The 25750-nt window shown below is 39.4% G+C and overlaps 1 protein-coding gene across 4 annotated transcripts in view; it reads left to right on the top strand.

Annotated features, from left to right (window-relative positions):
* Positions 1-5753, top strand: part of SUCLA2 (succinate-CoA ligase ADP-forming subunit beta) — a 46242-nt gene extending 40489 nt beyond the window's left edge. For 2 of the 4 annotated variants that reach the window (XM_045869443.3, XM_064586109.1), the window contains 4 exons: positions 1965-2085; positions 2513-2601; positions 4477-4577; positions 4968-5753. In XM_045869443.3, the coding sequence (XP_045725399.1) occupies positions 1965-2085; positions 2513-2601; positions 4477-4569 (303 nt within the window). In that variant the 3' untranslated portion in view covers positions 4570-4577; positions 4968-5753. The remainder of the gene's footprint in view (positions 1-1964; positions 2086-2512; positions 2602-4476; positions 4578-4967) is intronic. The other 2 variants (XM_045869444.3, XM_064586110.1) reach the window with 1 other exon arrangement.
* Positions 5754-25750: the final 19997 nt, after the last annotated feature.

Genomic DNA, 25750 nt, shown 5'->3' with positions numbered 1-25750 from the left:
CCACCCTACAGGGCTCCGTCCCAGGACCCTGAGATCATGACCTGAGCCAAAGTCAGTGGCTTTAATGACTGAGCCACCCAGGGTACACCCTGTCCCCAGGGTACAGAAGGACATAGAGGACATAGTGGTAGCAGTCGAATGGAGGTGGGGTTGAGGAGAGCTGTTTAGTGTCTGTTTGCTTTCTTGTTTGTTTAGAAGACCAAGAATATGAGCTGTATCTAGCTAGAGAGAGAGAAGAGATTTGAGGATGAAGAAGAAAGTGAGTTTAGCTAACGGAGTGAAGACCTGGAGGAGATATGTTGTAATGAGGTGGTGAGATTGTTTTAGAGAGGAGGTTAACTCCTTCCTTGAGGTATCATTGGAGAAAGGGAGATCACATCTAAAAATTAGAGAGCTTGAAGTGGGATAGGAGGCTTATGGAGAAAGTGAGAGGTACGAGGCCGACCACTAAAGAAAGGATTGTTGATGAAGAGTCATTATTGTACTGTTCTTTAGGTTATGCTAATGTTTCAGGGTTGTTGTTGTTTTAAACTTTTTAGGTCTTCCTTGAAGTTGGAATGAGTAAACTGATTGACTGGAATCATCCAGGAGTGCATTATTTGAAGGGATGGCAGAGGCAGACTGGTCTTGAGAGGAATGGGCATGGAGGAATTAAGCATGCAGGTGACAGTATCATTGGAATGCTGAGCCACAGGTTGCAGGCTTTGGTGAAGAAAACCTGATCTGCTGAGAGTCTGGGAGATTAGATCAAGGTTGAGAGACTAGAAGCTTTTAAGAGGAAAAGACTGGGTTTGATGGAGTTGGAGGTGAGAGGCAAAAGGAGAGGAGGTTGAGCAGAGAGTGGGATTTATACACTCGATATTCTAGAAACATTCATTCTGGTCAAGTCAAGGATTTAGCCTTGGTGATCGTTAGTTGAAAGAACTGGAGGTAAAAGTGACATGGTAGAGATCCAGTAACTTTAAGGCTAGAGTGTTGGATGATGCCTGTGGTACATATCAAAGCTATCCAGAATGAGGTGGGATGGAGGAAGAGAGGAGGGTGCATGCCAGGGTCATTGTGAATTCTAGTCTATTTTTTCATTTCTTAAAGGTCTAGAAATACTATTGGTAAAGATAAGGAATGCATAGTATAGTTCAGTGTGTTTCAACCTTTTTAATGTCTTATCATTCACAGAAAATGGTATTTCAATGGGGTATAGAAGGTAGATGGAGAAGGTTGCTTATAGTCAGAGGCCACTGGCCCAGAGGTGCTAGCTGTCCCAGAACCTTCCTAGCTGCCCTTTGGGTAGAGGGTAACAGTATCTTGGTATTTCTGTAACACATTTATATTTCACTAGTTGGAAGCTCTGGTGAATGAACTAATAAGACTCTTTTTAAAAAAAAGATTTTTGGGGGGGAAATGATAGAAGAACAGTGATTCAGATTCATCAGTGATGATGTAAGAATGCTGATCCAAACAGGCCTTGAGGTTTGGATGTGAAGTGTAGCTAGGAATGGGTATTCAGGAGAAGCTGAGTGATTTTGAAGTTCTGCTTTGTGTGAGAATTTGGTTGAGATGATGGGGATAAATGAAGAAGGAATGATAGGTGGTGAACATTAAATTGGAGATCTTGCATGTAATGTTCTCTTATATCATGATCTGGGGCAGTCGTGTTGGTGAATGGCTATGTTTAATAGAAAACAAGTAAATGGAATCAGGGAATCTTGTTCATATGGGCTAGGAGAGAAGAGACTATGAGCCAGGTGTTGAAATCACCCAAGTTGGGGAGAATGAGTTCTGGTGGGTGGTGGACTGCATAAACTTTAGTGATGAGAGCTGAGAGAATGTGATGGTCTGGCCGGAAAATATTACCATGGAATTAATTTGTATCATAAGGCACAGACACTAGTATTTTCTTGAGAAGGAAGGAGACATACTCCTTGCTTTTAGATTTTAATCTACAAAAACCGTTTTATTCACAGGTACTGGCTATTCTGGTCAACATTTTTGGAGGAATCATGCGGTGTGATGTTATTGCACAGGGTATAGTTATGGCTGTAAAGGATTTGGAAATTAAAATACCTATTGTGGTACGGTTACAAGGTGAGTGTAAAAGGTATCTTGCAATTGTTCCATGAACTCTGTTTAAAAAAAATAAAATACAGTTTTCAAATAGCTTTATCTTTTAAATGAAAATGTTATGTAATAGGAAATTTTTAAAATGGGGGTTTAAAAAATACTTCTCACATCGGGGCAAAATTATGGGTTTTGCTTGGTATATAATTTAGTATGTTATTTATTTGTTGTGCTTTGTTTTAAATTCTGACTTACCTGAGTTACCATTGACATGGTAAGGCAAGATATTTCCTGAGGTAACTCCAGACTTTTACAGTATTTTCTTTGGTTTTAGAAGCATTTATGTTAAATGATGGAAGTACTCCTATGTTGAAATTTCATATTGTGACCAACATTTTAAATGATTTTGTGCATATATTTAAAACACCTTTATATTTGCATAAATCATTTCCAGGTACAAGAGTTGATGATGCTAAGGCACTGATAACAGACAGTGGACTTAAAATTCTTGCTTGTGATGACTTGGATGAAGCTGCTAAAATGGTAAACAGGCTATGTTAATCTAAGGATAACTTTGCAAAGTGTGTAAGATGGGTGATAGGTATAAGGGGTTCAGTGCTCCTAATATTTAGCAGAAACACTCATTATTGGCAATATTAGCTGGTGCATTTTAGAATATAAGTTAGTTTCATTTATTTTTATTTTTTTAAAAGATTTATTTGAGAGAGAGAGTACGAGTAGGGGGCAGCAGAAGGACAAGCAGACTCCCTGCTGAGCAGGGAGCCTGATGTGGGGCTCAATCCCAGGACCCTGAAATCGGGACCTGAACTGAAGTCAGGCACTTAACCTACTGAACCACCCAGGCACCCCTCATTTATTTATTTTTAAAGGAATTTTTGTTTTATATAAATATTACATGGTTAAAGCAAGGTATATTCAGAGAATCTAGGTTTTATACTTACTCCTGTTTCTTCCTTCCCCACACATAACCAACCAGTTTTTCAAAGAAGTTTTTAGTTCATCCTTTCACTTTTTTAAAATAATAAGCAAATAATATATGTGTGTGCGTGTGTGTGTGTATATACACACATACATATACATACATATATATATATACATACATATATATATGTATATATATCTATCTCTCTGGTTTCTCACATTGTGTGAGGATAACCTATATTTTACCTAATTTCTTTTACTTAATAATCTGTCTTGGAGCACATTCCATAGTAGACATAGAGGTGTTTTTAAGTGAGAACTTTCGATTCTTTCCTACCGTTGTTTATGGTCATTTCATGGAATACTCTGGGGCTGTATGGTTTAATCAGCAGTAGGCTTTTGAGATTTGCTGAGTTAATGTGATACCATTTCATAAAAATAATAAAGGTCTTATGTCCTTCTTTGGGACATACTTTGGGAAAGTACTTACTAGTAAATAAAAATCAGCTGCACTTTAGTGACAGATTTATACTCGATCCTGAGTTTATTTTTTAATTTATTTTTTTAAAGATTTTTATTTGACAGAGAGAGACACAGCGAGAGAGGGAGCACAAGCAGGGGGAGTGGGAGAGGGAGAAGCAGGCTTCCTGCTGAGCAGGGAGCCCGACCTGACCCGTGGGGCTCCATCCCAGGACCCCGGGATCTGACCTGAGCCAAAGGCAGATGCTTAACCTGCTGAGCCACCCATGTGCCCCTCAGTCCTGAGTTTAAATTAAGATTTTGGGCGAGGGAATGGTAGAGCAAAAGTGCTTTGTGGACATGGAAAAAAAGTAGAAGAATCAATCAAATCTTGATCAAGTAGACCATGAAAGATACAAGTGAACAGTTGATTTAAATTGTGACTGCAGGGCGCCTGGGTGGCTCAGTCGTTAAGCGACTGCCTTCGGCTCAGGTCATGATCCCAGGATCCTGGAATCGAGCCCCGCATCGGGCTCCCTGCTCGGCGGGAAGCCTGCTTCTCCCTCTCCCACTCCCCCTGCTTGTGTTCCTGCTCTCGCTATCTCTCTCTGTCAAATAAATAAATAAAATCTTAAAAAAAAAAAAAAAGATTCTAAATTGTGACTGCAGTGTTTTTCTACTGACTGTGAGGTTATGGAAGTTCTGACAATATTAATAATAATATGATAGTAGCAACTGCTGCCACTTCTTATTTATTGTGCATGCAATGCTAAGTTTTTTTTCAGGTATTATGTCATTATATTTGATTACATAATTTCTGTTTTTATAGATGTGGAAACAGAGGCTAAATAAATTAAGTTATTCATCAAGATGACATGTCATAAACATCAGAGTGGGATTTGAACCCAGGGTGCCTAACTTTGAAACCTTTTCTTAACTACTCTCCTGGGCAGGAGAGAAGCTGAATTTGTGTTTGGTGTTAGACATGTTTAATTTTAATCTTTTGTGTGGTTCCAGCTGGTTATCCTCACACAGATTATAGATACAGCATTGGAATTCAACTTGACAAAAAGTGAAATACTAACTTCTAGACCCAAGCTCCTATCCTGATATTGCAAGTTAAGATTGTATACATACTATTAAACAGACTTCGATTAGACGTGCTTTGCATTGTGTGCAAAAAAAGGCACTGTTTCTGCCTTTAAAACAGATAAAATTGAGGCAGTAAAAAAGAGGTGTGTGTATGTGTGTGTGTGTGTGTGTGTGTGTGTGTATGAAATCAGAAGGTATTGAACTGAGGCGTGAGTTATGAAGAGTCTCAGATTTGACAATCTTTCAAGAGTGGCAAATGCTTGTGTGAGTGTGAAGTGATTTATAACAATGTCAGTATAGCCCAGATGTTTTAAGTGAGAAAGATTGAATGTGCATTAATTTCACATTTACTGGTAGTTCTGATTTTATGGTTTCATGGAAATAAGGGACAAAGATGCTTTGTTTTTTCCTTTCAGGTTGTAAAACTCTCTGAAATTGTGACCTTAGCCAAGCAAGCCCAGGTGGATGTGAAATTTCAGTTGCCAATCTGATCGGAGAACCTAGTGGATGGCTGAAGGTGTTAAATGTGCTATAATCATTAAAAATCCTGTGTTCTGTATTATTATTGTTCCTTTTCTCTTCAGTGTGTGGAGATTGTAATTGCCAGCTAGACACAAAAACTTTCAAAAGTATTTGGTCTGCATTTAATTCTGCTGTTCAGAGTGGGCTGTTTGTATAAAGAATGTATAATGCAGTGATCTAGTTTCTTTTATTGCAGCTTTCTTTTTCACTTCTATAGAATGTCACTTGCAATATGCCAGTTTATTGTTAGATTCAACATTCTTCGTTGATAAGAGTCCTATGAATAAAATAAATATGAAGATAAAGCTTTATTCTTTAGTGTTCGAAATACATTATATCTAATAACTAGCCTCATTAGTAGAGCAATGTATTAAAACAATGTTTTATATAAGAAGTGTTTATCTTCAACACCAAATACCTATCTAAATATATCAATTACTATTTATAAAAAGAGCTTTCAGACAGACACTCCTCAGAATATTCTTTTAAGTATGTCAGTGAAGTAACTTGTTATTTGAACATTGTTTTAATCATTATAAAACACTGATTACTGTAAGTCTTCTTGATCCTGTGGTATTGATAAAAACTGGTAGGTTTGTATCAGATAAAGGTATATTCACTAAGGACTTGGCAGACAAAATTAACAATGTCAATTTGTTAATAAAAATCTCCCAATGTGACTCGGATTAATGTTTTTTCTTTTTTAAGTAAACACAGTGGATGGTGATGTGTTCATCATTGCACTAAATATCTTCAGGGAACCGATTTGTAGATCATGTACTGGGGCCATGACATTACGTATTATGGAGCTACCTATAGATACTTCCCTTGAATTCTGATGTTTATGTGTGTACGTTCTGGTACCTTCTTTAAAAAAAAAAAAACATGTTTTCCTTTGTGTCCCTCTGTGTGTGTGTGTGTGTATGTATGTGTGTATTAATCTTTTGTTCACTACTCAGAACAGTTGATATTTAACTATTAACAGTGTTAATACCATGGAAGGAAATACCAGCCAGGTGGTAGGCTATGTAACCATACTGATGAATATGAGAACTTTTACCTATTTTGATGTTCTTAATGTGTGATCAGATATATATACTATGACGGGTCGCATAGCATAGTGATTATGAGCACAGAATTTGAAAGCGGGTCTGTCTGGTTTGAATCTTCACTCTACTACTTACTATCTGTATGAGTTTGGACAAGTTTTTAAATTTCAGTGTATCTGTTTCCTTAGCTCCTTTCTCATCTTGACTAGAATTATATGGTGGGGAGAGGGAGATAGAGAAGGACAGCAGGTGATGGAGGGGGAGGAGGAAAGAGGAAGAGAGACATTCTATAAAGAGAATATATAAAATATATATTTAAACCAACTATACATATATCATTATCTAACTATCAATCTGCCCTTCCTGCTCATATATTAAAATACCAACTATACATATATCATTATCTAACTATCAATCTGCCCTTCCTGCTCATATATTAAAATACTAAATTAGAGTCATTAAGCCATTGAAAATTGTGATAAAGTTATAATTAAAAGTCCAAGCCTTTGGCTTTTGATTAAAAAAAAAAAAATTCCAAAAATTGCCAGCCAATGATGAACTCAGAAAAGATCGGCATTTTGTATTAGTTGGGGTCTAGTCAGGAATTTAAAACAATGCTTGGTATTTTGGGGAGGATAAAATACAGGCTATGGGTAATAGTGGTGTTTCAGTTACCTATTCTTGCATACTAGATTACCCTAAAACTAGGTGATTTTCAAACAACATTATCTCACAGTTTCTGTGGGTCAGAAATTTGGAAGCAGTTTAGGCAGGTGGTGGTTTTGGTGCCACAGTCATTTGGAGGCTTGACTAGGGCTGGAGGACCTACTTCCAAGATGGCGCTCTCATACGGCTGTTGGCCCAAAGCCTCAGTTTCTCCCCATGTGGGCCTGTTGACAGGGCTGCTTGAATATCCTTGTGACATGTCAGCTGGCTTCCCCCAGAGCCAGTGATCCAAGGGAACGAGGGAGGAGTGGCATTGCCTTTTTTGTTCTCATTTCATTGTCACTTCTGCCACGCTCTTTGTTAGACGTGACTCACCGAGTCCAGGCCGCAAGAGAGGGGAATTCAGCTCCATTCTTGAAGGGAGAAGTATCAGAGTTTGTTGACATATTTTAAAACCATCACAACTCATGTTTGGAAACTGAAAGAGCAAACTGGATGCTGAGTTAACTCAGAGATTAGTAACTGCTAAGACTGAGGTAGTAGGGAGAATCTGGGAGCTGGGAGGACTTCCGTTGCTTACAGCCCTGAGGAGGAGCGTGCCTTGGCTTCAGTGGTGGGCCCAGGAAAACTACAAGGACATTTATCAGGGAAGGCAAGGAAAGAATGTTTCAAGGTTAGAGTGATCAATGGTGTCGAATACAGATAAGTCAAGAAACATAAGGACCAAAAAGTGTTTAGTGGAATTGAAACAGGACGTAACAACTTGGTAAGAGTGATGGTGGTGTAGCTGTGGGCAGGAAGTGGGAGTTCTGTGGAGAATGGAGAGTGAAAACAACCTCCTCCTGGCCACTTAGACACCCTCCCACTGCAGCCCCCAAGCATCCATTCGCCCTTGAATATTCTTTTTACAGGCTTGATACTTCTGTCCCTACAGCCCTGCCTGCTTCCTGGGGGGGGCGGGGAGCCTACTTTAACATTTGAATTCTCTCCCTTACAGTTGAATAAATCCATCTGAACAACTCCACTTTCTGCATAGAATATAACCAATTTTGACTATGATAACAGCTTGCACAAGAACCCAGGACACCAAGCCTGATAGATATTCATACTTTGTACCAGATGGGGTTTTAGAAAAACCACACGTTAAGGGGGAAAACATGTAAAAACAAAAACAGGGAGGTAGGGAAGAAAGAAAAGAAAGAAGAAGGAAGGAAGGAAAGCAGGAATGAAGGCAAGCAGGCAGGTTGTACAACCCCAGCAACCCCAGCAGGACATTGAAGCTTTTAATGTTTTTTAAATACTTTGGTGAGTTTTTCTGTCTGGTGATGAATTCTATTTAAAGAAGTTTTAAGAGCGTGGGCATAAATGTTAGCAGGCTGGGGGGCAGGTGTGCTATAATTACAGTCATGTTCTTTTGTCCTGTTGGAAGGGGGTGAGATAGGACCTGTGGAAAAATCGGTTTTCAGATTTGTGTGATTTATTGTGTGGTAGTAAAAAATCGAAATAAGATTTAGAGGTTTACACTATAAAATGAGGAAAGGCAAAAGGTTGGTAAATCAGTTTTTGTCTAAAATGTGATTTAAAACGAAGAGGTGAAAGTGAAGGGATAAAATAGTAATTATTTAGGTGACAGCTGGAGAGAGGACTGGAGGAGGGAGGGCTGTGCTGAGCCAGAGGGACTTGAGATAATAAAGCTACAGTGTCCTCGAGTGCCAGGGTTTTGCCCCCCTGTCTGAAAGTTCTCAGCATTGAAGCTATGGCAGTCTTTGTTCTCTTTTTCAAAAATCTTGCTCTGTCAGCTTCTTTTTCCACTTTGAGGAAATTTGAGTATCTTTGTTATTCATGACTTTGTTTCACAAGGAGATAAGACTATGAACAACTTCTGTTTCTTCACAAGTAACCAGCTTCTATTTTTCATTTCTTCCAATCTTGTGTGTGTACATTGTTGTTTTCCTGTGTATTGCCTCCTCTTCATGGTTAGTGGGGAGGGAGGCCCGCCATGCGTGCCACCCCCACTTGCCTTCCTTCACTTGATAACTCTCACTGGTTGTGCAGTCAGCAGCAAACTTCGTCCGTAAGCAGCCATCCTGGGACATGAAACTGGAAGGGCTGAGCCACGAGGATCCAGCTGGTTACTTCCCAAAGGAGTTTGGTTTGCCCGCCGCATCACCTCCTCTGTCATTACATCGTTACTGTTTTCATGCCTTTGCCTTTAGCCTTTATGTTCCCTACACGAATAGGCAGATATGTGAGGACTCTTGGACTTCACCTTACCCTGTCCATTAGGCAGAATAATGGCCCCTTCACAGATATCCACACCTAATCCTTGGAAGCTATGCATATGTCACATTACATAGAAAAGGGACTTTGCAGATGTGATTAAGGCTATGTGGACCTTAAAATAGGGAGATTATCCTGGATTATCCCCATACGCCTTTTTTGGGCTTCTATAACAAAATACTGTAGACTGGGTGGCTTATAAGCAACAGAAATTTATTTCTCACAGTTCTGGAGGCTGGGAAGCCTACGATCTCAAGGCACTGGCAGATTCAGTGTCTGGTGAGAGCCTGCTTCCTGGTGGATAGGCGATGCCTTCTCACTATGTCCTCACCTGGTAGAAGGAGCTAGGGAGCTCTATGAGGTCTCTTATAAGAGCACTAATCCCATTCGTGAGGGTTCCACCCTCTAGATCTGAGCATCTCCCAAAGGCCCCACCTCCTGATATTATCCACGTCAGGCATCAGGTTTCAGTGTAGGAATTTTGGAGGGACAAATAGTGTTATAGCAAGGCCCAATCTAATCATATGAATCCTTAAAAGCAGAGAGCGTTCTCCAACTGGAGGCAAGAGAGAGGTGGCTAAAGGGGAAGTTGAGAGGTTCCCACAGGAGAATTCAATATACAATTACTGCTTCTGAGGTGTAGGAGTCCGTGTGCAAGGACTACAGAGAGGCCTTTAACTGAGGGCAGCCCCCAGCTGACAGGCAGCAAGGAAATGGAGATCTCAGTCATACAGCCAAAAGGAATTGGATGTTGCTAACAATTGGAAGTGGTTTCTTTCCAGATGACCAGAGAAACCAGACAAGCCTATCTGGACTTCTGATCCACAGAACTGTGAGATAATAAATTTGTGTTGTTCTAGGTGCTAAGTTGGTGGTAATTTGTTATATCAGCAATAGGAAACTTAATATACTAACATCCATACTACTGTATATTAGTTATAAAAGCCAAACTGAGGTCTCTCAAACTGAGGTGAAGGGCCATTTTGTAAAAATTGGATATTTAAAATTTTCTAATCAGTAATGGACTAATTCTTTTATAAAATACAATCAAGACAATTACAAGAAATGATTTTTTTAAAAAAGCATACAAAATATGAGCTCCAATTTTATTTTTATTCAACAGCATAAAACTTCAAATTGCTGTAAGAGTTTCTAGATGCTTACTCTTTATCTGCTTATCTCTTGCGGATTTGTGAACTGTGGATCGGATCAGCATCAGTCCACAGATTACATTTTGAGTAGGACTGAGAAAAGCTCCATTACATCCAATTGTGAGGATGTGAACATAAAAATTGGAAGTAGGATGTAAACAAACATCTAGTGTTGAGAGGCTCAGCATTGAATCGTTTCTAGTCAATATGATGGTACTCACAGCTTTGTAAATTTGGGAAGCAATTGCCATCAATCAGCAAAGCCACAGACTGCTGTGTGTCCCGGAGTCCAGTCAGTGCTAATCCAGAAAATCAGTTGAGCAAATTGGGGTATGCAGGGAGAGGGCCAGGGGTGGTCTGAGCTTCATGTCTGGTTTGTATGTTGCTAATTTGCACACTAACATCATCAATGTCTTTGGTAGGAGTTGACTGATGACTAGTTGAGACCTTGCAGTCCTGCAGTTCAGGGTGACAGTTCCAGGGTGACGGGATAGACGTTTCATAATAAGGAAACTAGAGACAAACCTAGAATGGTTCAGGATTATTCCTATGGTCAGTTCTAAAAGCAGAAAAGCATCTTTTCTTCTGTTTCTGATATATGTATTTGATGAAACTAGCCTCGTTTTAGAAAAAGAGACCTTTGCTTCAGTGAAAATGATACATACTCATTGTAAAAACAAATAAAAACCTCATTGAGACAGAGAGTACCAAGACAAGTAAGACTCATTTGTAACCGCACAACCCAGAGATAACACCCGTTAACAGTTTGGAAAATATTCTTTGTCTTCTCTACGTCTGAGCATATGTGCACAGATAAATGAATATACTTTTACGTAAGTGGATCGAAGTCTAGATACTGTGCTATTCTTCAGTAAACACTTAGGCATCTTTCCATCGTGTCCAATATAGGTCTACATCATTTTTAATGACTGCACACACACGAGAATGTATGTACCATTGTCTTACATACGCAATCTTACATATTGACCTTTGTTTCCTACATTTTCAACATTCTAAATAGAAGAGGAGAATGCCCTGGTGCATAAATTCTCCTTCAGATAAAAACCTTTGAGTGGATTAGCTGTGTCAAAGCAGAACTATACTTAACATTCTCATGGCAGTCACTGAGCAGCAGCTTTGCTGCAAGTATGTCCTGGTTAGTCTCCCACTCACAGTGTATAACAGTTTTTCCATGCCTTTGACAACAGTGCGTTGCTAATTCCAATGGGCAAAAGACATGTCTTCCCTGTTTAATGCTGATGAGGTTTCATCTGTTTACTAATGATTTGTGCAGGAGCACATGTGTGTAACTTCCATTTCAGTGTTCTTTCTATTGATTTCATTCTAATTGATATTTAAGAACTTTTTGCATATTTGAGATTAGCCATTTGTCTATAATATATTATGTATTTTATCATATGTAATTTTTAAAAAATCATGGTAAGAGCACTGAACATGAGATCTAGCCTCTTAGCAAATTTTAAAGTGCGCATACAGTATTGTTTACTATAAGCACGGGGCTGTGCAGCAGGTGTCTAGAACTTACCCATCTTGCATAACTGACACTTCATACCCATTGAATAGCAACTCATTTTCCCCTCCCCCAGCCCCTGGCAACCACCATTCTAATCTGTTTCTATGACTTTGGCTATTTTATTTTTTTTAAGATTTTATTTATTTATTTGGCAGAGAGAGAGAGAACACAAGCAGGGGGAGCAGCAGAGGGAGAGGGAGAAGCAGGCTTCCCGCTGAGCAGGGAGCCCGATGCGGGGCTCGATCCCAGGACCCTGGGATCATGACCTGAGCCAAAGGCAGACATTTAACCGACTGAGCCACTCAGGCGCCCCAACTTTGACTATTTTAGATGCCTCATATAGTGGAATCATACAGTATTTATCCTTCACAGGTGTAATTTTCAATATAACAAAGTGTACCAATATTTATAGTTTCTGGTTTTCATGGTATACTTTGAAAGCCTTAATTTTGGTGTTAGTTCTGAGCTTGAGTTATGAATGCAGAGCACATGATCACTGGGTGATGACCTGACCTAGAGCCAGGTGATCAGAGGCTCCTCACCTGCTCCCCATCCTTGGAATGCACCTTCCGCCCCACCGGCCCTTCCCACAGCTGGAGCCATTTTCAAGGACTCTGCCTTGAGAGAGCCGCGTGTAGTCGAGACCGTCTGGCCCACATGCTGGGACTGAACGCAGTGCAGGCCTCTAGGTAAACTTTCAAGACCTGGCGGGAGGATGTGGACATCTACTTGTCTCTCGGCTGCCCAAGATGAGCCTCGGAAGTAAGTTCTCTTGCTTATGGAGACGGCCGCCTACCAGTCTGGAGTGGCCTGCCCCTTTCTTCAGGCTCTCTTTATCACTCTGTGTTTGGGAGTCAGTTTTTGAACCAACATTCGCTCTGGGAGGGTTGCTGAAGAGTAATAGCCAAAGGAGCAGTTTAAACAAACTGGTCATGGCTCTCTTAGAAAGTGTGATTCAACTGACATGGACTACTTTTTTAGCTTGTGAGAGCCTGTTCATTATGAGTCAACCTTTTAAAAACCGTAGACTTAACTTGCCTAGGCTGTCAGTTCTCATGTGTTTGGTATCCTAAGTCAGTGTGAAGTCAGTGTGAAATATTCCAACTCGCAGAGACCGTTGAACAGATAAGGATCTGTATCTGACTCCTCTTCTGGCCGACCCAGCATTCCTGACCTTTGGTGCCTGTTCTGGCTCCTTTCCCTGGGGTTCATCCCTATGGTTAAATTCTCCCCTTGATGCCTGTTCTGGTGTACTTGACTGCGTACTGAGATCAGGTGCTTGGCTGAGCATTAATGCTACAACAGACAAATGTTATTTTTATGGTACAGCACTTAGCCTAGTGCCCATCTTATGGAGGTATCATTGTTGATGACGCAGTGTAGTGAGGAGATTCAAAAATTGACGTCCCGTTTTACATTGTCACTGAGGTGCCAGGTGATTTAACTTCTAGCAGTGCCATTCAGCCTGCTTACTTGAGCAGGGTTTGGCAAACCAGTCGTTTAGGGGACTTGTGAAAGAAATCCCATTTGAAGGAAGTCCGTTATTGTGAAATTTCCTCACTGAGAAAAAGGTTGATTGAAATCCAGGCTATTTCTGAGATGGGGAAGTTCTATTTAAAAAAAGAAATCAAAAGGATCCATTGTTCCTCAAGTCAACATAATTAAAAATTCAGTATCATGCTGAGAAATGGGCTACCCAGTACCAAGAATCCTATGAGGTTAATGGCAGTTAAACATGGGCCAGGTAATTACCATTGTAGGGGCCAAGGGCAGGCTGCCCCAAAATGTGCCGCCTTGGCATATTATTTTAAATAAAAGTTACTTAAACAGCCAGTGCAAAGACACTCAGACCTGCCTTTGTCCCTCTGAAAGGAAAAATCAATTTCCCATATGAAAGGGACCCTCCCTGAACTAAGAAGTAAAAAGATATCCTTATCACCAGAGATAGGAACTTTAAAGCCAAGAAAGATATAGAAACAAACCTTGTTACTTTCTATTTTTTAGCAACCTACTACCTCAGCCCAAATTCTGCATAGAATTCCTTACTAATTAAAGCTCCCAAATATCCATTTTCTTTATCCTGTCAATTCCTCACAAATTTATTTTCTCTTTGTCTAAAACGTGTAAAAACTGCCTGCCTTGGTTATTTCTTTAGGTCTCAATTTCATTATTGGGGCTCCATGCACACGTAATAAAACTTTGGCTTTTATTCCTGTTAATCTGTCTCATGTAAATTTAATTCTCAGTCCAGCTGGAAGATGTTGAAGGATAGAGGAAGAATTTTTCCTTCCCTACAACATGCATTTGGTTTGCTTAAACAGTAAATGGTCGACAGGCTGTAGGGCAAAGCCTGTTTAGAGTATGAGCAGTTTTTGCATTAGTTGATCAGCTACGCTGTAGTCACATACTTTCTTGAAATATGTGTGTCAAGGACAAAAAGTTCCTACTTGATGCCCACTTTTGGCTTCTGTTTTTTTTTTGGCAGCTGTAAAATGTGTAAGCAGTAAGATCTTTTTTTTTGCAGTCTCAGCTGACCTAGTTCAGTGGTTCCCAGATTTTGGTGTAAATTAAAAAAAAAAAAAAAAAATCTTTCGGCCGCCTATTAGGCAGGTGGTTTCCTAGGTCTCCTACCCAGAGATTCTAATGCAGGAGACCTGGCAACATCCATGTTTAATACATTCCTCAGGTGATTCTAATGCAGGTGGTCCTTTGAAAAACAATGGATCAGGGCAAAGAGTAGGAGAAAATTAGTTATTGTTTTATGCATCTACTGTGCACCAGACTTAGTCATGCCAGGATACCTCATTTCGGTGGTTCCCTCCCAAACTTCAAATTCTGTGTCCACCTGCTCTAGAAATAATATATGTGTGTTAGAACCTATACCTAGGGAATTGTTCCTTTGATTTAAAGCTTTCTATTGTCCTTTAGATACCATTTTAGGACTAGCATAATGCTATTGAAAGTGCCAGTCTCTGAAGCGATTTGTTACTGATTTGCAACCAGGTAAGGATCTTGTGCCAGGATGTAAGTTATTTACGTCACTAAGCACACAGTGTAGCTCACCTGATAGATACTTTTGTCTCGGCAGCCAGATTTTTCCAATGAAGGAAGCTTCAGTGTTCTGATTTATGTGCTGGTGTAAGTTCTTAATTTTTCACACACTGGTAACAAATGGATTCAGAGACCACACTTTGAGTAGTGCTGCCTTAACAGACACTTGAGCCTTGAGGGGGTAAAAACAGAACAGCTTTGAGTGAAGAGATAAAGACTCTGAGTGGAAAAGCTCCCGAGAGACAACATTGGAGGTACCAAATACCAGCTCTGCTTCAGCAGGCCTGGCTTTTGTAAAAGCTCCAAAACTCACACCCTGTGATTGGCTCAGTTTCTTTTTCCTGCCTAGCCTGTTCCCACCCCCACCCCCACCGTGGAGGTGGCAAGGAGAAGAAAAACCCAAATATATTGCCTAGAGAAGAGGGCTAATTTAGTTAATCTGCAAGTCCTGGATTGACTGTGAAATCTGAGGATGGAAGTGTAGACTAGTAAAATGTTTCCCTCAAAGAACTTGAAGCTGAGTTTTTGTTGGGACTCTCATGGATACTTTTGAACATCACTTTAGAAGAAACATCCTTGATATCACTATTGCATTTACTGTTACTTCACATAGATTAAATTGCTTTACTTCTTTAATTGTTCAATCTAAATGGGAATACTTGATAATAAGTAACTGAAAGGATTGCTAAGGTCTCTTCTAACTGAAAGATTCTGTGATTCCAGAATTCTTTCACCTACACAATTATTTCAGGGATCTACTTCCAGTATTCAGTTCATTCAACAAATATTAATCAAGCGCCTCCTATGTGCCATATAAGGTATTGGGGTACCCTGGTATATACAGTGATAAATAAGAGGCATGATCTCATGGTGTTCATAATGTAGCTGGGGAGATAGACATGCAATGAAATCAAAATAAGCATACGCATAGAACTGAATGTGAACCTAGTGAGAAAAGAGGTGACGGTTTAATGGTTGTCAGATATAAATTTCAGTTCAACTGAATGCAGCAGGTGGTTTTTTGAGTACATACTTTGTACCAGACGCTGTGCTGAGTATTAGAGACACAGAGATGGGCAGGAGAACATTCCTGACTGCAGAGCCATTTGGAATTGTACCTGAATAGCCATACCCATCTCCTCAATCCCATTTGATTTTGTTGGTTGATTTGTGTAGGCTTGACTATTTAATCGGCTTTTCATCCCATACTCTTAGGTAGGACTTCCTGGTATCCATTTGTCTGAGGATGTGGAGCTGCCTTTCTAGGTTTGTGAATTTGACCTGAAGAAAATCTTATTTACATGATTATGGCTTTTGAAACTCCCAGCTGAGCTGCTGAACTGACACAGACTCAGCAGAGTTGAGAATTATTATTGAACATCTACCACAAAATTGCAGTCTTTGAGTCAAAGTGATCACAGGGTATGCTCATTCCTTTATTCAACACATCTGAGTTCCTTCTATGTGCCAGGCACTGTTCTGGGCACATGTGGGGACATAACTGAACAAAGCAATAGGAGTCCCTGCCCACTTATGTTCCTTTCAACTTAAACATTTTCAACAGCTGGGAGATCATTCCCTTACTGGGAGCCATCCCATTTTCAAACAGTCCTAAATACTTGAAAGATCTCTATTATGCTGATCCGAAATCTGTTTCCCTATAACTTTTATCTGGTAGTGTGAGGGTCTATCTCTGAGCCACTCTAGATAGATCTAAACTCTCTTCCACATGGCCGCCATTCAAATATTTGGAAAATGCTCATGTTCCTTTTAAGGCTCCCCATTGTGTTATTTGATGTGTAGAACTATGCATAGATATATGAGAATGTGGATGTAACTTAACAATATAAATCAGTGGCATCTTGATTTTGCTTGTTGTATTTGTTCTTTAGTTCCCTGAATCCCTGAAATACAGGTATGTTAACCATCCCTCCACCCACTGTTGAAACAAAAACTTACCTTTGCTCAGTGTGTTAGTTTCCAGAATACTCTTGTGTGCATAGTCATTTGGGGCTCACTACAATGTCAGTGGCAGGTGTTGTCCCCACTTAGCAGATGAGGACAACAGAGATGCTAAGAAAGCTGAGTGACTTAACTAAGGTGTCAGAGTACTGTTACATGAACTGGGTCTTCAGACTTCAAAATCTGTGTTTTTCATACTACTATATTCATACTACTATATATCTCCTCTATGCCTTGCTGGCTTTAAAGTGGAAATGATGTTAGGCTTTAGAATATTCTGTCATTTGATAGTTTCAGGAAGAACCCTAAACTCAGTTCAGAAATATTCCCCATCTGATTATTAGGTGGACTTGAGCAGGGGCAGCTCATGGGGCACATCCCCCTTTCTACTCTTCCCTCCTGGTGGTCTACCTTTCCCTTCTATTTAATTTTCTTTTTGCTCTTCTCTTACGCTGATGCATAGCCTTTAAGCTCCCAGACTGGAAAGGTCTGTGACTTCAGAGCTAAAACATTCTCTGACACTGGCAGGAGCTGAGGGCAGACTCTAAGTATGTCTGAATCTGTTGGGGATGGGGTGTGGTGCAATGATAAGTACATTCCTCAAGCCTCCAAATTGAAATGTATTTGTTCCAGCAATAGATTTTATGCCCATAGTTAGGAGGCGGTGAGAAAAACTCACGCAAAGGAAAATATGCTACTTGGTAAACTACAGCAAAGCTGGAGTATTAGTTAAGGACACAGATACCAAATGTATAATTGGGTAGTGCTTTTATAATCACATTCCAAAACTGCTAACACTGCATAGGACTAGGAAGAACACTAGACCTTGTGAGAAGGAATGAGGCATGAACCCCTTAGAGGGGGCAAAATTAAATGAGCATTTCACCCATTAATTTGCAAGGGTAAGCGATCTTTAATGTCTTTTGCTAAAAGTGACTCCAGCAGGTCACTCCTCTGTACCTTTAATCAGCAAAGAACACAAGTTTGGGTAGTAAATAACTTGCAGAGAATATGATTTATGTTTAAAATTTGCTTTAATAATCCTGTAAACTATCACCTTAGGTCAACATAGCTCAATATACTGCTTTTTCCATTTCTCCGCCAAGAGTGCTATAATTAAGCAGCCAATAATCAGCTGCTTTTTCTCACATGAAAATCTCAGTCACCCTGAAAGACAGCACCAGAGGTTTATTTTCCGTAAGGCAAACAAGCTAGTTGATTATCGGTAAGAGGTCCCTCCTTCCCTTATTTTCTGCTGTGCCACCTCAGATTCACAAAAGGGCATTTCAAGGATTGTTCCTTTTCCTGAGAGATAGAGCTACTGCCTACTACCCACTGAATTTCATATTTCAGATTTATTTATACTCTTCTTTCCACAAAAGGATTTTGGTGACCTACAGCAGAAGATGTGCAATTCAGTTTAGTTGAATCAACATTTGTCAAGTGCTAGATTTTTTCGTGGGAACTGGGAATACAAATATGACTAAGGTCTCCACCATCTTAAGAGCTTAGAGGGGAAAATTGCTACTTTTACTAGAATGTAGTTGCCACAGTGATGAGGCTCTGCTTAGGGCACTGAGGGAGAAGTGAGGCTATGGTGAGGTGGGCAGGCTTCACTGCCCTGGGGACCTCAGGGAAGGTGTAGATTTAGATTTAAGCTTTAGATTTTATAGGTCCAATGGTGGCATAGACGTAAAGTGACCTATGAAAAGTACAAGTACCCAACAAAATGTACGTCTTCAAGGCGACAACAGAAAGGAATGATTGGGGAGCATTTCACTGAACCCTTTTATGAATCCAAATCAATATTTGTATGTCTCTCCTCCCACAATGAGGATCCTGTATTTCAGCAATATGAACATATTTACTTTTTTTGCTGCATCTAATAATACATCCAGAATCATTCCCATATTGTTTTGTCCTTAACACTAAGCAAACCTACTAAAAAGAGTTTAGGATTTGTTTGCCCTTTTTCTCACCCGGTATCCTAACCCGCCCCAGACTTAGGGGTTATAGACAAATACTTTGCTAGACCATGTTCATAAGTCATCTGGATTCATTATTTTTTCCCCTTCAGTGTGGCTATATTTTTCATTTGAGATACACTTAGATGCATTTGTTTCAGTTTGCTTTCGAATATTTGTGTTTTTTCTTTTTTCTTTTTTTTTTAAAGTGTATTTATTTGTCAGAGGGAGAGAGGGAGAGAGAGAGAGCACAAGCAGGGAAAGTGGCAGGCAGAGGAAGAAGCAGAGTCCTCACTGAGCAGGGAGCCCGATGGGGGACTCGATCCCAGGACCCTGGAATCATGACCTGAGCCGAAGGCAGACACTTAACCAACTGAGCCACCCAGGTGTCCCGAATTTTTGTTTTTTCCTTCCCATTTTTATTGATTCAGTGTTTCTTTTTGAACAAGAGATCAATATGCTTTCGAAAGTCAAAACTACAAAAAAGTTATGCTCAGAAGCATGAGTCTTGTATTTCCTTCCCATCTATGCTTTGTAGGTAACCAATTTCATTGTTTACTGGTTTACTAGTTCTGGCTTTTTGTTAATAATAAGGAAATATATGCCTTTTTTCTTAAAAAAATACACAGAAGGTGGCATACTATATATGCTTTTTTTTGCATTTTGCTTTTTTTTAATTGACAGTGCTTCCTGGAAATCACTTTATATCAGTTCATAGGAATCTTCCTCATGTTTCTTCTTTTTTTTTTTATTTAAATTCCAGTTAGTTAACAGTGTACTATTAGTTTCAGGTGTACTATATAGTGATTCAGCACTTCACAACAGCTGGTGCTCATCACGACAAGCGCACTCCTTAATCCACATCACCTATTTTCCCATCCCCCGAGCCCACCTCACCTATGGTAACCATGCTTGTTAACACTCTATAGTTAAGAGTCTGTTTCTTGGTTTGCCTCTCTCTTTTTTTCATTGCTTTGCTCATTTCTTAAATTCCACATATGAGTGACATCATTATGGTATTTGTCTTTCTCTGACTGACTTATTTCGCTTAGCCTAATACTCTCTAGCTCCATCCATGTCATTGCAAATGGTAAGATTTCATTCTTTTTTATGGCTGGATAATATTCTATTGTGTGTGTATCTGTCTATATATACATAGATAACACACATATGTGTATCACATGTGTGTATCTATATAGATACATGTGCATCTATCACATCTTTCTCCATCAATCGATGGACACTTGGGCTATTTCCATATTTTGGCTATTGTAAATAATGCTGGTATAAACATTGTAGTGCGTGTATCCCTTTGAATTGGTATTTTTGTGTTCTTTGGGTAAATACCTAGTAGTGCAATTGCTGGATCATAGGGTAATTATATATATATATTTTTAAAGATTTTATTTATTTATTTGAGAGAGAGAGAGAGAGAATGAGAGACAGAGAGCATGAGAGGGAGGAGGGTCAGAGGGAGAAGCAGACTCCCCACTGAGCAGGGAGCCCGATGCGGGACTCGATCCTGGGACTCCAGGATCATGACCTGAGCCGAAGGCAGTCGTTTAACCAACAGAGCCACCCAGGTGCCCCAGGGTAGTTCTATTTTTAACTTTTTGAGGAAACTTCATACTGTTTTCCAGAGTGGCTGCACCAGTTTGCATTCCCACCAGCAGTCTAAGAGGGTTCCCCTTTCTCCGAATCCTCACCAACACCTGTTGTTTCTTGTGTTTTAATTTTAGCCATTCTGACAGGAGTGAGGTGGTATCTCATTGTAGTTTTAATTTGCATTTCCCTTATGATGAGTGATGTTGAGCATCTTTTCATGTCTGTTAGCCATCGGGATGTCTTCTTTGGAGAAATGTCTGGTCATGTCTTCTGCCCATTTCTTGATTGGATTATTTGTTTTTTGGGTGTTGTGTGATAAGGTCTTTACAGATTTTAGATACTAGCCCTTTATCTGATATGTCATTTGCAAATATCTTCTCATATGCTTGGTTTATTTTAGGTAGCTGGGTCTGTTTCCAGTCTATTCCTTTTGTCTATTTGTGTGCCAGTAATACATTACTTATAGAATTAGAGAAGCTCTGTAGTATGTTTTAATGTCTGGTTGGGCTAGTCCTCAGAACATTTCCTTGTCATTGTTTTCTTAACCATTCTTGTGTGCTTATTTTTCCATGTGAATTTTGGATTGTTTTTTATCTGACATTTAATGTTCGATTCTCCTTATTCCTGAAGGTGTTTTAGGACTCATTGTTAGAAGCTATCTATCTCTAGGAATCTCCCTTCTGCTCCTTAAATAACTGCAGTTATGAGAACCTGCTATTGATGACCTACATCACAGCTTGCAGGTATGTTGGAGCAGTAGAACAATAATTCTTAACCTTGGCTACACATTAGAGTCACCCGAAAAGCTTTTAAGAATTACCAATGTCAGTACCCTCCATTAAATTAGAACCCCTGAGGTTTAGGTCTTGGCGTTTGTATTTTTATTTGTATTTGCCTTTTTTATTTTTAATTTTTTTGGTTTTTGTTTTGTTTTTTTATTTAAATTCAGTTAACATATACTGTATCACTTTTCAGGGGTAGAATTTAGTGATTCATCAGTTGTATATAATACCTGGTTCTCATTACATGAAGTGACCTCCTTAATGCCCATCACCCGGTTACTCCTACCTCCACCCACCTCCCCTCCAGCAACCCTCAGTTGGTTTCCTATAGTTAAGAGTTTCTTATGGTTTGCCTCGCTCTCTGTTTTTATCTTATTTTTCCTTCATTTCCCCTCTATTCATCTGTTTTGTTTCTTAAATCCCACGAGTGAAATCATATGGTATTTGTCTTTCTCTGACTGATTTTACTTAGCATGATACACTCTAGTTCCATCTACATCACTGCAAGTGGCAATATATCATTCTTTTAGATGGCTGAGTAATATTCCATTTTATATATTTATATATATAGATATGTATATATTTATATAGATATGTATATATCCATATACATAGGTATGTATATATCTACATATATATGTGTATCTACATATATATATATATATATATAATATATATATACACATACATACACCACATCTTCTTAATCCATTCATCAGCTGGTGAACATTTGGGCTCTTTCCATATTTTGGCTTTTATGGACATGGCTATAAACATTGGGTTGTATGTGCCCCTTCGAATCAGCATTTTTGTATCCTTTGGATAAATACCTGGTAGTTCAATTGCTGGGTCGTATGGTAGTTCTATTTTTAACTTTTTGAAGAACCTCCATACTGTTTTCCAGAGTGACTACCAGTTTGCATTCCCAACAACAGTGTAAGTGGGTTCCCCTTTCTCCGCATCCTCACCAACATCCGTTGCTTCCTGACTTGTTATTTTTGGCCATTCTGACTGGTGTGAGGTGGTATCTCATTGTGGTTTTGATTTGTATTTCCATGATGATAGGTGATGAGCAATTTTTCCTGTGTCTGTTGGCCATTTGTATGTCTTCTTTGAGAAGTGTCTGTTCATGCCTTCTGTCCATTTCTTGACTAGATTTTTGTGTTTTTTTGGGTGTTGAGTTTGACAAATTCTTTATAGATTTTGGATACTATCCCTTTATCTGATATGTCATTTGCAAATATATTCTCCCTTTCCGTAGGTTGCCTTTTAGTTTTGTCAATTGTGTCCTTTGCTGTGCAAAAGCTTTTTATCCTGATGAAGTCCCAATAGTTGATGATTGCTTTTGTTTCCCTTGCCTTCGGAGATGTTTCCAAAGCAAGAAGTTGCTGTGACCAAGGTCAAAGAAGTTGCTGCCTGTGTTCTCCTCTAGGATTTTGATGGATTCCTCTCTCACATTTAGGTCTTTCATCCATTTTCAGTTTATTTTTGTGTACGGTGTAAGAAAATGGTTCAGTTTCATTCTTCTGCATGTGGCTGTCCAATTTTCCCAATACCATTTGTTGAAGAGCCTGTTTTTTTTTTTTTCCATTTTTCCATTAGATATTCTTTCCTGAGTTGTTGAAGATTACTTGACCATAGAATTGAGAATCCATTTCTGGGTTCTCTATTCTGTTCCATTGATCTATGTGTTTTTGTGCCAGTTCCATATTGTGTTGATGATTATAGCTTGAAGTCTTGCATTGTGATGCCTACAGCTTTGGTTTTCATTTTCAACATTCCTTTGACTATTGGGGTCTTTTCTGGTTCCATACAAATATTAGGATTGTTTGTTCTAGCTCTGTGAAAACTGCTGATGGCATTTTGATAGGGATTGCTTTGAATGTGTAGATTGCTTTAGGTAGCATAGACATTTTAACAATGTTTATTCTTATCCATGAGCATGGAATGTTTTTCCATTTCTTTGTGTCTTCCTCAATTTCTTAAGTGTCCTGTAGTATTCAGAGTACAGATCCTTTACCTCTTTGGTTAGGTTAACTCCAAGTATCTTATTGTTTTTGGTGCAATTGTAAATGGGATCAATCCCTTGATTTATTTTTCTCCTGCTTCATTGTTAGTGTATAGAAATGCAACTTAATTCTGTGCATTGATTTTCTATCCTGCCATGTTGCTGAATTCCTGTATCAGCTCTAGCAATTTTTTGTTGGAATCTTTTGGGTTTTCTACATAGGGTATCATGTTGTCTGTGAAGAGTGAAAGTTTGACTCCTTTGCCGATTTGGATGCCTTTTCTTTTCTTTTTTTTTTTTTTTGTCTGATTGCTGAGGCTAGGACTTCCAGTACTATGTAGAACAACAGTGGTGAGAGTGGGCATCCCTGTTGTGTTCCTGACCTTAGGGGAAAGGTCTCAGTGTTTCCCCATAGAGGATGATATTCACTGTGGGTCTCTCATATGTGGCTTTTATGATGTTGAGGTACGTTCCCTCTATTCCTACATGGTGGAGGGTTTTTATCAAGAAGGGAGCTGTACTTTGTCAAATGCTTTTTCTGCATCTATTGAGAGGATCATATGGTTCTTGTCCTTTCTTTTATTAATGTAGTGTATCACATTGATTTTGTGAATATGAGCCACGCCTGCAGCCCAGGAATAAATTCCACTTGGTCGTGGTGAATAATCCTTTTAATGTACTGTTGGATCCTCTTAGCTAGTATGTTGGTGAGAATTTTTGCATCCATGTAAATCAGGGATATTGGTCTGTAATTCTCCTTTTTAGTGGGGTCTTTGTTTGGTTTTGCGATCAAAGTAATGCTGTCCTCACAGAATGAATTTAGAAGTTTTCCTTCCATTTCTATTTTTGAAACCGCTTCAGAAGAATAGGTATTAATCTTTCTTTAAATGTTTGGTAGAATTCCCCTGGGAAGCCATCTGACCCTGGATTCCTGTTGGGAGATTTTTGATTACTGATTCAATTTCTTTGCTGGTTATGGGTCTGTTCAGCTTTTCTATTCTTATTTCAGTTTTTGTAGTTTATATGTTTCTAGGAGTATACGTATCCATTTCTTCCAGATTGCCCTATTGCCATATAATTGCTCATAATATTCCCTTATAATTGTTTGTATTTCTTTGGTGTTGGTTGTGATTTCTCCTCTTTCATTCATGATTTTATTTATTTGGGTGTTTTATCTTTTTGATAAGTCTGGCTAGGGGGTTATCTTATTAACTCTTTCAAAGAATCAGCTCTTAGTTTCATTGATCTGTTCTACTGTTTTTTAAAAATTCTATATCATTAGAGCAGAAATCAGTCTTTATTATTTATTTTCTCCTGCTGGATTTAGGTTTTATTTGCTGTTCTTTTTCCAGTTCCTTTAGGTGTAAGGTTAGGTTGTGTATTTGATACTTTTTTTTTTTTTTAAAGATTTATTTATTTATTTGAGACAGAGAGAATGAGAGACAGAGAGCAGGAGAGGGAGGAGGGTCAGAGGGAGAAGCAGACTCCCTGCCGAGCAGGGAGCCCGATGCGGGACTCGATCCCGGGACTCCAGGATCATGACCTGAGCCGAAGGCAGTCGCTTAACCAACTGAGCCACCCAGGCGCCCTGTATTTGATACTTTTTTTTGCTTCTGGAGGAAGACCTATATTGCTATATACTTTCCTCCTATGACGTCCTTTGCTGCATCCCAAAGGTTTTGGACTGTCATGTTTTCATTTTCATTTGCTTCCATGTATTTTTTTTTTTTAAGATTTTATTTATTTGGGGGCACCTGGGTGGCTCAGTCGTTAAGCGTCTGCCTTCGGCTCAGGTCATGATCCCGGGGTCCTGGGATCGAGCCCTGCATCAGGCTCCCTGCTCGGCGGGAAGCCTGCTTCTCCCTCTCCCACTCCCCCTGCTTGTGTTCTCTCTCTCTCGCTCGCTGTGTCTATCTGTCAAATAAATAAAATCTTTAAAAAAATTTTATTTATTTGATAGAGTGAGCGAGAGAGCACCAGCAGGGTAAAGGCAGAGGGAGAGGGAGAATCAGGCTCCCCACTGAGCAGGGAACCTGACATGGGGCTTGTTCCCAGAACCCTGGGATCATGATCTGAGTTGAAGGCAGATGTTTAACTGGCTGAGCCACCCAGGTGCCCCTTGCTTCCATGTATTTTTTGAATTCTTTAGCTTCCTGGTTGACCCATTCATTCTTCAGTAGGATGCTCTTTAACCTCCATGTATTTGTGATCCTTCCAAATTTTGTCTTGTGTTTGACTTCGAGTTTCATAACATTGTGTTCCGAAAATATGCATGGTATGATCTCAGTCTTTTTATACTGGTTGAGACCTGATTTGTGACCCAGTATGTGATCTACTCTAGACAGTGTTCTATGTGCACTCGAGAAGAATGTGTAGTCTTCTGCTTTAGGATGAAATGCTCTGAATATATCTGTTAAGTCCATCTGTTCCAGTGTGTCATTCAAAGCACTTGTTTCCTTGTTGATCTTCTGCTTAGGTGATCTGTCCTTTGCCGTGAGTGTGGTGTTAAAGTACCCTACTATTATTGTATTATTATCAGTAACTTTCTTTAATTTTATTATTAATTGGCTTATGTATTTGGCTGCTCCCAAGTTAGGGGCATAAATATTTATAATTGTTAGTTTT

Source organism: Mirounga angustirostris, unplaced genomic scaffold (genome assembly GCF_029215605.1).
Source record: "Mirounga angustirostris isolate CCGP_5_RB_7025 unplaced genomic scaffold, mMirAng1.0.hap1 SCAF_3, whole genome shotgun sequence".
Lineage (NCBI taxonomy): Eukaryota > Metazoa > Chordata > Mammalia > Carnivora > Phocidae > Mirounga > Mirounga angustirostris.
This window is presented reverse-complemented; position numbering and strand designations above follow the sequence as displayed.